Below are 13,581 nucleotides of genomic sequence, written 5' to 3' on the forward strand. Positions count from 1 at the left end.
GTGTTAGGTACAACCATCTTCATTTATTCCTTATATTCCAAGTAAATTGGTTAAAACTTGATTTTTCTGTATGTATCATAATTTTAGATAACTCTTTTTAACTTTCCTCTTTTATTCTAATTTATTAGAAAGTTACTGAATATATTTGGCAAAGAGTAGTTAAGATTGTCAGTTCAAGTTTAGTCTGTTTCTATAATTATTTATTGAATGAATGAATAAATGCATGAATTAGGAAAAGTTGATCATTTGTGAGGTTTTAATGTTGTTTATTAAAACTATTCTTAGAATAATATTGATTCTATGGCTTAGCTTTTATTTAATATCCATCCAAAGCAAAATGTGTTCCTCAGGTATATAGAAGGAATAGTAAACTAATCCCTGCCCGTAAGAGGAATCTAATATATTGTAAGAAGCAGCATGACATTAGCAATTAATAATTAGTGTAGTGATTCTAGGACTTGAGGAATCAATATTCTGGCCACACCACCAGTGGACCAGAAGTGTGTTATGGAACACGCGTTGAGGAACTTTCAGTCATTCATGAAAAGTGTTTAAAACATATAGCAGAAGTTTAGTAAGCCTGCGTTATTATTATTGGATAGAAATAAGTAAAGAACTGACATTCTTGCCAAGCAGGAAATCCAGCATCCTAGTGTACAGAAATTCTCTAATAGTGGTATGGAAAGTTCTGAAACTTCATAAAGGTATTAAACATTTGTGTTTATCTTCCAGGTATTGCCCATCTTGCAACTTTTAGGCAGTTGACAAGTGATTAATAATTTAGAGCTCTTTAGGTCTTTGGGCTGTATATTACTTGTTGATTGGGATTGTCATTCCACTACTTAATTCTTATTTTTGTCTATAATTAGGGTCGTCGGGCTGTTAAAGCAGGTGCTTTTGCTGCTTGCCAGGAAGCAAAGGAAGATATAAAGGTAATTTTCTGAATTAGGGACAAAAAGAGAATTTTAGGAGGAATACACATTACAAGAGCCCAAATAGAATGATTATATTATTGAGTAGTTTGGCATCCTAAGTAAAGATAGGATTGGGGCATTTAGACCCAGAGCTTTGAAACTGCAAGGGTTATGTGATTTTTTTTTTTGAGTAGATTACTTAGTTAAAACAAAAATTTTAAAACTAGTTTTCTTTTTTTTAAATACTTCTTCCATTTGTAGAGTCACTCAGAAAACGTCTCTCAGCATCCACTTCATGTAGAAGTATTACATTCTGAGGTTATGGCTCATCAGAAATTTGCTTTGCGTCTTGGCTCCTGGATGAACAAAATTATGAGCTATTCAAGTAAGCATTTAGCCTGTTTTTCTTATTTCTCCTAAAATACTGTGTTTTTTTAAAAATAGCCACAAATTTTAAAATATCGAGTGTAAAGTAAAATTTGTTTCTTCATTTTTTGTTGTCTATACATTTTGATTAATTTTCAGAATTGCATTTCAGGTGCTATAAATAATATTTTATTGGCTCTTGCTTCTTTGATGTTGACAGAATTATTCTTGGCATCAAGTTTGAGAGGATTAATGTTAATTTTTTCGCATGTTATTTTAGGAAACGTACTTTTGGGAGAAATATTTTAAGTATAAAAGTTACATGTCTTTTATTTGTAGGTGACTTTAGACAGATCTTTTGCCAAGCATGCCTTAGAGAAGAACCTGGCTCTGCGAATCCCTGTCTCATAAGCAGGTTAATGCTTTGGGATGCAAAGCTTTATAAAGGTAGGTAGATCTTTGCTTATGCTGCTTGCCATGAAGCAAAGGAAGATTATGACCTTAAAGTGGAGCTATGATCTCTCTTTTGTTTATTAAATCAGTGATCTTCATTGATAAGATATTATACTTTAAGGTAGGGTTAATCAATCAATGTGTATTCTTCTCTGTTAAAACCCAGGGATATTGCCTTTTAATTATAGTGCCTTTTCATTTAGTCAGGGCCAGTAAAAAAGTGTGTATATATATTCATGTAGTAATGCCATTATTAAAGCTATATTAATTTTCACTTTAAATCCAGACAAAGAACAAAAAGCAAAAGGTGAGAGAAAGGCTACAAGGGATGGAGAAGGGAAGATACAAAGTAAGAGTATTTTTGAGTGAAATAGAGTAAAAAGGAAAGGAGAAGGGTTGGGAGAGGTAGAATCAAGTAATATAAAGTAGTGAGGGGGTACAGAGAAAGAGGGAAAAGGCAATATATGTATGTATTTTAAATTCTAGCTATTAAGTGTTAATGTAATAAATGCTCATAATCAGGTCCTTGAGGTCTATTAGCATGTGAAATATTCTTACAATATTCTGCCACTTCTAATAGCTGGAATTTTTTTTTGCCTTGATGATACTCCCCCACTTCCCCAAAATATGATCTATAGGTGCCCGTAAGATCCTTCACGAATTGATCTTCAGCAGTTTTTTTATGGAGATGGAATACAAAAAATACTTTGCTATGGAATTTGTGAAGGTAATTGCTCTTTATAAATAGATACCAATAAATAGAAATAGAAAACTGTTTTTGTAAATGAAATAATAGAAACAAAGGGGATAATCATGAATCACGAATTTAATTTTATGATTCATTTCTTTGTCAAAGTTCATTTATTTTCTCATTTGGTAGGATGGAAACAGTATTTCTGGGAGAGGAGATAGGTGGAAAATGACCTAGTATTTGTCTAGACAGAGCAATGGGAAGTTACTGTATTCACACATGCACTCATCCTTCCTAGTCATTTGCCTGTTAGTAAAATTATAACAAGAGTAGAAGTGATAAGTTGAGAGGCTTAGCAGGGAAAAGTAAGAGATATGCATGCTAAAGGGAGGCAGGAATTAGATGGGCAAGAGTTAGGCTTAACTGTTTGAGGCTAAAACATAAAGATCAAACTCACAGCTTTTTAATATTGTTTTATTGATCTTTTCTATATTCCTTACATTGTTATATATTTTTTGCCTGTCTCTCAAGTTAGATTGCAAGGTAATACAGATCAGGGACTTCTTTCAATCTTCTACTTTACTTTATACAAAAGTATTCAATAAATACTTGTTGGTTCCTCTGATTTTGAATTGCAGACAGTTCTGTAAGACTTAGGACAGAGGTAGGACTCAGGATGGAATTGGAAGCAGAGAGTGAAATAGTAATGACTGTCGAAGAGAAATGAAGTAGATTGGTTTTTCTTTTGTTTTGCTGAGGAAGACTAGCCCTGAGCTAACATCTGTGCCAGTCTTCCACCATCTTATATGTGGGTCACTGCCACAGCATGGCTGACAAGTAGTGGAGGTCTGCACATGGGGTCTGAACCTGTGAACCCAGGCCACAAAAGTGGAGTATGCCGAACCTAAGCACTGGGCCACGGGGCCAGCCCCCAGTAAATTGTTAAAAGTAACTAAGATATTTTGTTTGTTGAAAGATAATCACAACTCAAAATGTCAACTGTATTCTTCCACAACTCTTTAGAAATAGAATATTAGACCATATGTGTGATCTGACATGATTTTTTTTTCTTGCAGAAAAGCAATTCTCCCTACTTAGAGGATATTTTTTTGGTATACCATTATTATCTCTTAAACTTTGTAGGAATTCTAATGGATAAAATTGAGTATATAGGTCAAGGATCTAGCACTATGTTTGACACATGACTGGATGTATTATTACTTTTGTTCTCCCAATATCTCAGGGTTGATTTTCAGCTGGTATGCACCAATATAGAAGTTGTAAGTTATATGAAAGTTTAAGAAGTTACTTGCATCCAGCATCTATTCTGTTTAAGGCTGAATTGAATCTGATTGGTTGGTTTTCTGGGTAATATCAGTTTTTAAATACTTTAAATATAGCCCCTGCCCTATACCACTGGGATAGAATCTGCTAAAGATTGCCCCAGATTCTGTTTGGAGAAAGGATATACTGTACCATTGCAGCCCTCTGTGATTTTACCTGTGTTTGTTTGTTTTTGGTATTTTATAGTTCTCATTTCAAGCTCTGCTAGATTGGGTAGCTCAATTCATATTTGGTCTTTTGTTTTTTCTCCTCTAATATATTTTTGTTGAACATACTATCTTCCCTTAAGAAATAGGAATTATAATACTTGTCATCTTGTACATAGAAATAAATTTGCAGCAGCTGTTAAAATTGGGATTTTAAACGTTTTTGGCAGTCATTTATAGTTGATTCTCTATTATTATTATATCTTTCAGTATTATAAACAGCTGCAGAAGGACTATATCAGTGATGATCATGACAGAAGTATCTCTGTAACTGCACTCTCAGTTCAGATGTTTACTGTTCCTACTCTGGTATGTATTGATCATTTCTTTGCAATGTTTCTAAGGAAAACTTGTTTTGCTTTTTAAGAATTTTGCTCAATGTTGAATCAAACTAAGTCAATGTCAGAATCACTATGTTGGGCTAATTTGGAAAATTGAATAATACCTCAGTGGTGTCTGCGTGTGAATAATCCTTTAGTGGTATCCAAGGACCAGGAACTTGAGGACTGGGAGTGATGGCCCTACCTTTGTCCAAAAGTCCTGATGAAGTCCAGAGCTGGTTTGTCAGTTTCTAGAGTAACTTAGGAGCAATGCATTTTCAATATTAAACAGTTTTTTTCTGTCCTTTTGTTTAGTTATTATTGGGGGTGAAGAGGGGAGGAAGGGGAGAGATTAAGATACAACAAAGCAGGAGGAGAGAATGATAGTCAGGCATTTGCATGAGACATGTTGCTTTGTGGGCCTGGGAGGAGAGTGGAGGACTCTGCTTCCTTTGTGTACTACTTCTTTTCCTGTTTCTTCTGGACAGTTCGGTTAACTATTCCTACTTTCCTGTTTCTAAGGCCAGAGAAAAGAACGGGGGAGAGATGTTGGATTGCGAGTTAGGGAGAGGTGCCAAAATAGATAGTAATGTGATAGAAGTCATGAAGTATATCTGTGTTTGTTCTACTTTGTCATGTGTGATTACCAATGGTAAACATTTATGTCAATAATCTGTGTAATCGGTCTGGGATGTCCAACCAAGTGTTTTCTAGTTATTGAAGAGTATGGAATTTTTACTTTTAAAAATAACCTCTCAGAAATTGCTCTTCTGTGAGACTAAAGGCTACGTTTGATAGTCAGTAAACATTTATTAAAAATGATTTATTGACCAACCAAATGAATGAATAAATTAAGTCCATACTCTAATGAGTTAGTATGAAAGATAATATTCTTGAAATATTCTGCAGGCCCGACATCTTATTGAAGAGCAGAATGTTATCTCTGTCATTACTGAAACACTACTAGAAGTTTTGCCTGAGTACTTGGACAGAAACAATAAATTCAACTTCCAGGGTTATAGCCAGGACAAATTGGGAAGAGTATATGCAGTAATATGTGATCTAAAGTAAGTTGTTCAAGTCAAAAGGTGAGAGTACTTGTTAAACACGGTGTGTTTGTTTGTTCTGTCTTATAAATAAACCTCTGATCCTTTTGGTTATCTAGGTTTCTCTTTTTAATGATGGCAAATACAACAAACTGTTACTGTCTCATGTCAATATTTTAAGTGAAGACTTCTTATAGAGTTAAAACCAGGTTAATAAAGTACTGAGGAGGGGCCTGTCACAGGAGCTTAGGGTCTCTTGAGGTCACTAAATGAATTTCCATCGTAATTCCTGTGGCTTCTACTCACTCCCACTCACTGCGCTTTTGTTCTGTCCCTCTTGTCCCTTTGCGCATGGTTTCAGATGATCTTTTTGATGTGAATTTCTTTATAACTTCCTTTTTCATACATATAACCAAGTTACTGATATTCGTCCTAGGTTTCTTAAGTTGTTTTCCCCTGAAGAGAATGAAGATTTTCTTTTTAAACTAAAGTTGGAATCACATTTGAGATTGTTGAACTTTTAAAAGAAATAAATTTCCATTTATTTTAGAAATAGTGAATATTATAAGGGTTATGATATACCAACTATTCAATTACTCATAAACTTCAAAAATTCTTTTGAGAATATATTAAGACAAAATATATTTCATTTAGTTTGCTCTTTAAAGAGCTCTAAGGTATATATGATTTATAGTCCTTAGTGGGGAAAAAAAATCATTCTAATTTTATTCACTTGTTTTAGCGACTATGTAAGTTTAGAGAGGTGGAAACAAATAGGCTTCCAAACCAACTTAGAAATAGTTAGTCTATTTAAAAAGTACATTTGAAGATTTCTGGAACCATGCGTTAGATCCTTCATATTACTAAGGAAAATGCTTCAAAACCTTTTCCTCAATTTGCCTCAAAACCAATTCCTCAGTTTCGAATAAAGTTCTGTAAATTGTTATATCTTCAGTACAAGTAGAGATGGTAGATGAATTCAGTAATGAGCCACCATTTAGCCAGTGTGATTCACAAATTATGCATAAATTACGTTACGCAAAACAAACAAAATACACAAAAACTTCCAGTGGCACTACTTAAAGTTATCAGTATTAAATCAGTGTATTCATCATTCTTTGGTCTGTTGTACAGCATGAATCTCTTTACCTAGGCTCTCATTACTATGAAGTATTCTTGTAACTGAGTTATTTTTATATCCAGAGAAGTGATGCATAGTCACATTGTTGTTTTATCTTTTTATTTTATTTTATTGTTTATCTCTGACTATAGTTTTTCTCCATGGTGAATAATTTAGAGCCAAAACATCCTTAGATACATAACTGTATGGTAAAACTTGAAAGTCCTTGATTTATAAGGTAACTAACATTTCCCCACTCTTCTGATGCTTACAACTCCTCTCCAACATCCTTACCTATTTAGAGATATCTCTAATGACAAGAAGGGAAAATTAACATATTTTGAGCACCTGTTCAGCAGATCCTGTGCTAGACTTATCATATATGTTCTTATGTAATTCACTCTCACAAGAGTCCTGTGTTATTTATTAGTAACTGCTATGTGGCAAGGAATTTGCTTATTTTACCTCATTTTCTTCTTGCAGCACTTTTAAGGTAGATGATTTAATCTTTATTTGTAGATTATAATTGTTTCCCTAAGGTCACAAAGCTAGTAAGTGGCAGAACTTAGATTTGAGCCTAGCGCTGTTTATCTGTAAAACACACATTCCTTTCACTACATCATGTAGCCTCACAGAATATACAAACAACAAAACCTTCTCTGAGACATGGCCTAAAACACCAAGCAAATATACCTTTCATTTAACAAATAATTTCTGAGTCCCATTTTCTCAGTGTCTTGTAGAAATTTTGTAGTTATATCTTATTCTTTCCCCATATAATTATTGATTTCACCACTTCTTCGTGAAACCCTGCTTTTAAATCATTTAGAAATAATCACAAATTGTTTGCAGAATAAAGTCTAAATTCTCCCAGAATTTGTAGCTCTCCGTAGATTCGCCTTATATGCTGCTTATCTGGCTGTACCTCAACATGAAATAAGTTTATTGGTACTACTAGAAGCTCTGTTCAGCCTGCCTCAAGAAATTTTCATTCTTTCAAATCAGTGCATTCCAACCTTTGAGTAACTCCTTCCAACTGTTAGAAAGTTTCTTATCTTATATTGAACTCTGTCTTTTTGTAGCTTTCATTCTGTTGTTCTAGCTCTCCCTTTGTCCTTTCAGAACCACTTCAATCCTCATTTAACTTGAAAAAGTATTTAAAGACAGCAGACATATCTGCCAAGTCTTCGCTAGATTAAATTGCATCAGTTTCTTTAGCTGTACCCATTTCGTGTTTAAAATGTCTTCGGAATCACTGTCCTTCTCTGCTGAACCTGTTTTAGTTGAATGTATACCATTTAAGGTATATGCCAAGAAACAAACACAGTATACTGAGGTCATCCTAGTAGAAGGAAGGGATTATTACCTCCCTCGTTCTAAATAAATATCTTTGTTTAGTCTCGTTTGTCAGTCACTCTTTGGAAGCTATCTGTTGGGATACTTTGTTTTTCTGTTGCTAAATCACTATGAACTGAAACTTAGGAAAGAGATGCAGTTGAACCTTGGTTCTACTAAGTGAATATTATCCTTTTCTTACTCTAACCTATTCCTTCCTGTTTCCGAAAAGTGTAGCAGACTCTCAAACCAGATCACCCCCTTACTCTCCCACCCTATCCTCGGTTTTCTCCCTCTCCTTCCACTGCTTTTGCCTCCTATTTATATCTACAGACTGCTTTTCTCTTCCTTTCCTTCCTTACTCTTTCCTTTTTTCCTGTCCCTTAGGTCTTCTTTACTTGCTAGGTCTGCTACAGAGGTAAGGCATGCTATGTGATGTCACTAGAAACTAGAAATGTATGTTCTTTTCTCCACATCAGTGCTTTTCAAATTTTAATGTGACTACAAATCATTTGGAGAGCTTGTTAAAATGCAGGTTATTATTAAGTAGGTCTGAGTAGAACCTAAGACTATGCATTTCTAAAGAACACCCTGGTGATGTTGATGCTTCTGGTTTGTGTAGCATATTTTGAGTAGCAGTACTCTAGAAAACAACCAAACTTTGATGCCATTCGTTCATTGTGACAGGTTTTAAACTTCAGTCTTTTTTACTTTGATTTTAAAAGAAAGATTTAGAAGGTAATTAGTGTATTTCAAAGTTATTTCTTTGGTAAAGTCCTGATGATTGTATTTTTAATGTACTTTCAACATATTAATGGATATCTAAAAAAGGAACAATTAAGCCACAATCCCTACTATCTTTCCAAGTTAAAAAAAGACAATTCCCTATCTTTGTTGTCTTGTCTTTTTTTATGTTCCTACATTACTTCCCTTGTACCCTTTTTTTGGCGCTTAGCATTTGGATTGCAGTGTCCAGTATACGTATCTGTTATCCCCACTACACTGGTGTGTAACAGGAATTGCTTTGGATTGATTGAGTGCAAAATAATTTTTAATAATCATTATGATTTCTTCTTGAGAAGTCGTTTCATGATAAACATTGTTCCCATTGGATATGAAACCAGTCATTGTCTTTACAACCAAAAGAAATATTGATCTTGTAAATTGTAGGGTAAAATGGGCCTGTTTATTTTTTGAAACAAATATATCCTGATGTGCAAGCCAAGATGACGTAGGTGCTTTACATCCTTCTTCCAAGTTCTGGGTTAAGAAAACTTGGAGGTAGGAAATCTGTTTCAAATCTCCTGATCCCCCCACCCCAACCCCCCCGGCCCCAAACCCCCAGCAGCAACAACAAAGGTGTTGAATCCTTTTAGACCAAAGTCATGTTGCACATTTTCTGTAATTCTCACGACTGCATGACTTTGGGGAAAAGTGTGTAATTTTAATGCACAATAAATATTTTATAGTTCACAAAATATTCTAAAATAGTTTGTCCATGCAAATAGCATACATCCTGCACATGCAGTTTTGACCCTCATTTTGAGGCTGAGGGATTTCAGCTGGCCCTTTGGATGAAGGGTACGAACAGTCCTAGAAAATCTATACTGTGTTTATCCAGTTGTGACAGCCTAGGTCGCTTCTAAGTTCACTTAATCAGACTAACTTCTGAGTGGAGAAGTCAGGCTTAGCTTTGACAACTACCTCTCTCAAAGACAGAGCAGTCACGTTTTGCTGGTATAATTCTAGCATTGCCCAGAGTTTCTAATTATTGTAAGAAATTAGAATCCACAATTTTGATGAATCAACATTGTCTGTAGCCCTGAGAACCTTAAAATTATCTCAAAATAGGAAAGTGAAATATTTCTTTGTCTCTTGAAATGATAGGTATATCCTGATCAGCAAGCCCACAGTATGGACAGAAAGATTAAGAATACAGTTCCTTGAAGGTTTTCGGTCTTTTTTGAAGATTCTTACTTGTATGCAGGTATTATAGTTCTTCTGTACATCAGTAAGATAAATTTATTTTAAAAAATTTAACCCTAATCTTGCATGTTTTGTTTTATTTTTTTAGCAAGTTGTCATTTTTATTTGTGGAAGAATCTATCTAGCAAAGTAGAAATAAAATTTAAACACTGTCTCACTGTTCCTGCTCCAATAGATCTTTCTGTATGCTTTAGTTAACTATTGCTATTACTATTAATATTTATTGAATGCTTACTATGTGATACTGTAGTAAGCACTTTATGTGCATTATCTCTTTTGAGCCTCATAGCAATCTTATGAGGTAGTTATTATTATCCCCATTTTACATATAAGGGAATTGAAGCTTAGAAATAATTTGACCAGGCTCAAAAAGCTAGAAAGTGACACAGTTGGGATCTGAACCCATGCATTCTGTCCTAATATAACAGTCATGTTAAAAAGCTATGCATAGGGGCTGGCCCGGTGGCACAGCAGTTAAGTTCGCATGTTCTGCTTCAGCGGCCTGGGGTTCGCCAGTTCAGATCCAGGGTGCAGACATGGCACCACTTGGCAAGCCATGCTGTGGCAGGCATCTCACATATAAAGTAGAGGAAGATGGGCACGGATGTTAGCTCAGGGCCAGTCTTCCTCAGCAAAAAGAGGAGGATTGGCAGCAGATGTTAGCTCAGGGCTAAATCTTCCTCAAAAAAAAAAAGCTATGCGTATATGAATATGAATCCTGACAGTTTTTTATTTTGCAAGTAGAAGAGCAAAGAAAGGGGGCCCATTCATGTATGTTAACCCCTTTTTTCTTGCAGGGAATGGAAGAAATCAGAAGACAGGTTGGGCAACACATAGAAGTGGATCCTGACTGGGAGGCTGCCATTGCTATACAGATGCAATTGAAGAATATTTTACTCATGTTCCAAGAGTGGTGCGCTTGTGATGTAAGTTAAATTCGTTAGTAGAATCAGTGCCTTTTTAAGTGCTCTAATGGTTATTAATAATATAGTTTTATGTTGCAACTTCCTTGATATAAAGTTTTATTATTTAAGTAGTTTCTTATATATTTGAATTTGTCTTATTAAATTTAGGAGGAAAATTCAGTTTTTTACATTTAATTAGAAAATGTGCCCCATAGTAGTTTCATTTATCTTTGGGAATAGTGGGGTTTAAAAAATACAGCACGCATTTATTTATTTATTTATTTCCTTGGGTATGAATATTAATAATATGAAAATTAGGATCGCGTAGACTTTTACATGTTCCAACAATGGAGAAAGGTGGATATTTATTCAATCAAGAGATTTGTTGTGTATGTTAAACCGTTAAGAAAATTAATTTCAAAATATAGAACTAATGTATTTCCTTAAGCAGTAATTTTAGGCCATAACCCTATTTAAGCACATAGTCATATGCCAGATTCCCTTTTGGAAAGATGGCCTCATTTCTGTTCTGAGAAAATTGACATTATCTGAGTGAATTCTTTCATCTTCTCTGGTGTGTTTGTACCTCTCACCGTAGTCTATTCAGTAACTAAGTTTCTCTGTATCTTCACTCTCGGTCTCCATCTTTTCATGCTTTCTAAAACTAATTTTCTCTACCTAGGCTCTTGGTCCCATCCTTAGATTATTTCTTCCTGGAGTTTGCTTACTTGGTTGTCTCCTCTGGTATTCCTCACTCTTTCATTCATCTGCCTCTAAACACACAGGACTCCCCTATCCTTAAAAACAAAAATAAAAACTCCCTTACTGGTCTTTGCTACCTCTGTGAACTGTATTCTATCTGTCTTTTTTCCTCTTTTCTTCTGCTTCACCACCAGCAGTTGGTCGCAGGTTCAGAGTGGCAGTCACACTCACAGACACAATAGACACAGTAGCTTTATAGAACAATAAGGACAGGAAATACTGTCCAGCAACTAGCCACAGCACGTATTTTTTGGCTCCCCTCACCCTTATGGAGGGTATGCGTAATTGTTGGAGATGAGATCAAAGCGTGTACTGTTCATCTTGACATCTCCTAAACCTTCTGAAGTCAACCTACATTTACTGTCGTCACTCTTTAGCCTCTGAAACTTCTTCAAAGTCTAGCTTCTGCCTCTACCAATTGAGAGGAACTGCTTTTTGAAAAAATTTCAAAGGAACTATTTAGTAACCAAATTCAGAGGTCTTCTCTAAGTCCCTATGCTACTTAATATGTCTGTAGCATTCCATTCTGTTGAGTACCTTAGTCTTTTTGAAACTTCCTTTCCCCTTGATTTTCACAAACCTATATTATCCTAATATTTCTGTTATTGATTACCCTTTTCATTCAGTGATTGCCTTTTCCCTCCAGTTCCTTTGCCTACTAAATGAGACAATCCCCAATATCTTCTCTATAGATCATTTATTCCTACCACCTCAATTAAAACTTTCATAGAGATGACTCTCCCAAGCTATAGTATCACTTTGTTTGTGTGCTAGATACTCCTGCTTAAATCTTACATTTGTATTTCAAACTCAGAATATATTAAATTGATTCCTGGGTCAGTGGTTGGGTGTGCACGTTCTGCTTCGGTGGCCCAGGGTTCGCCAGTTCGGATGCCAGGTGTGGACATGGCACCGCTTGGCAAGCCCTCTATGCTGTGGTAGGCATCCCACATGTAAAGTGGAGGAAGATGGGCACGGATATTGGCTCAGGGCCGGTGTTCCTCAGCAAAGGGAGGAGGATTGGCAGCAGATGTTTATCTCGGGGCTAATTGTCCTCAAAAAAAAAAAAAGATTCCTCATCATTTCCTTCTTCTTCCAACTGGTGTTTTCTCTTCTTGACTTCCCTTGTTCTGGTAACGACACTACAATTGATACATTCATCCATGCAGGAAATCTCAGAGCCACTGTATTCTGTGTGTTAAATGTTAAGAGATTTTTGGGGGGAAAATAGTTCTATCTTCACATAAGATTGGAAAATGCTAGGTTGAACAAAATCAAACAGAATTTTTTTAAGCCCCTGAACTTCTCAAACCGTTTATTAGTCAATGTGCCAGTTTCCAAGAGGGATATTCCTGAAATTTATTTGACCATAGAATTCCTTTTTCAAGGTAAAATCAGTGTGAGAGACACTGTTTTAAAAAGTGACCTTTGGGATCCAAATTGGACAAGAAGAAGTGAAACTGTCTCTATTTGCAGACAACATGATTTTATATATAGAAAACCCTAAAGAATCCTCTAAAAAACTTTCAGAAATAATAAATGAGTACAGTCAAGTCACAGGATACAACATCAACATACAAAGATCAGTTGCATTTCTATACACTAACAATGAAGTAGCAGAAAAATTAAGAATACAATCCCATTTACAATTGCAACAAAAAGAATAAAATATTTAGGAATAAAGTTAATCAAAGAGGTAAAAGATCTATATACTGAAAACTATAAAACATTGTTAAAGAAATTGAAAAAGACACCAAGAAACGGAAAGATATTCCATGCTCTTGAATTGGAAGAATTAACTTTGTTAATACTTCCCAAAGCAATCTATAGATTCAGTGCAATCCCGATCAAAGTTCCAACCACATTTTTCATAGAAATAGAACAAAGAATTCTAAAATTTATATGGAACAACAAAAGACCCCAAATAGACAAAGGAACCCTGAGGAAAAAGAACAAAGCTGGAGGTATCACACTCCCTGATCTCAAAATACACTACAAAGCTATAGTAACCAAAACAGCATGGTACTGGCACAAAAACAGACATGCAGATTAATGGAACAGAATTGAGAGCCCAGAAATAAACCCACACATATATGGACAGCTCATTTTCAACAAGGGAGCCAAGAGCATACA

At 35.2% G+C, this 13,581-nt stretch overlaps 1 protein-coding gene across 3 annotated transcripts in view; it reads left to right on the plus strand.

The window, feature by feature from the left end:
• The window catches only part of UBR1 (ubiquitin protein ligase E3 component n-recognin 1), a 166,349-nt gene that overhangs the window by 83,220 nt on the left and 69,548 nt on the right, over positions 1–13,581 (plus strand). For all 3 annotated transcript variants that reach the window (XR_001379023.3, XM_070238345.1, XM_023618975.2), the window contains 8 exons: positions 870–932; positions 1,176–1,299; positions 1,620–1,727; positions 2,372–2,460; positions 4,185–4,283; positions 5,204–5,361; positions 9,683–9,782; positions 10,579–10,707. Coding sequence is in view for 2 of the 3 variants with exons in the window: in XM_070238345.1 (XP_070094446.1) it covers positions 870–932; positions 1,176–1,299; positions 1,620–1,727; positions 2,372–2,460; positions 4,185–4,283; positions 5,204–5,361; positions 9,683–9,782; positions 10,579–10,707 (870 nt within the window). In the remaining variant the exon portion in view is untranslated. The remainder of the gene's footprint in view (positions 1–869; positions 933–1,175; positions 1,300–1,619; positions 1,728–2,371; positions 2,461–4,184; positions 4,284–5,203; positions 5,362–9,682; positions 9,783–10,578; positions 10,708–13,581) is intronic.

This window comes from Equus caballus, chromosome 1, assembly GCF_041296265.1.
Source record: "Equus caballus isolate H_3958 breed thoroughbred chromosome 1, TB-T2T, whole genome shotgun sequence".
NCBI classification, from domain to species: domain Eukaryota; kingdom Metazoa; phylum Chordata; class Mammalia; order Perissodactyla; family Equidae; genus Equus; species Equus caballus.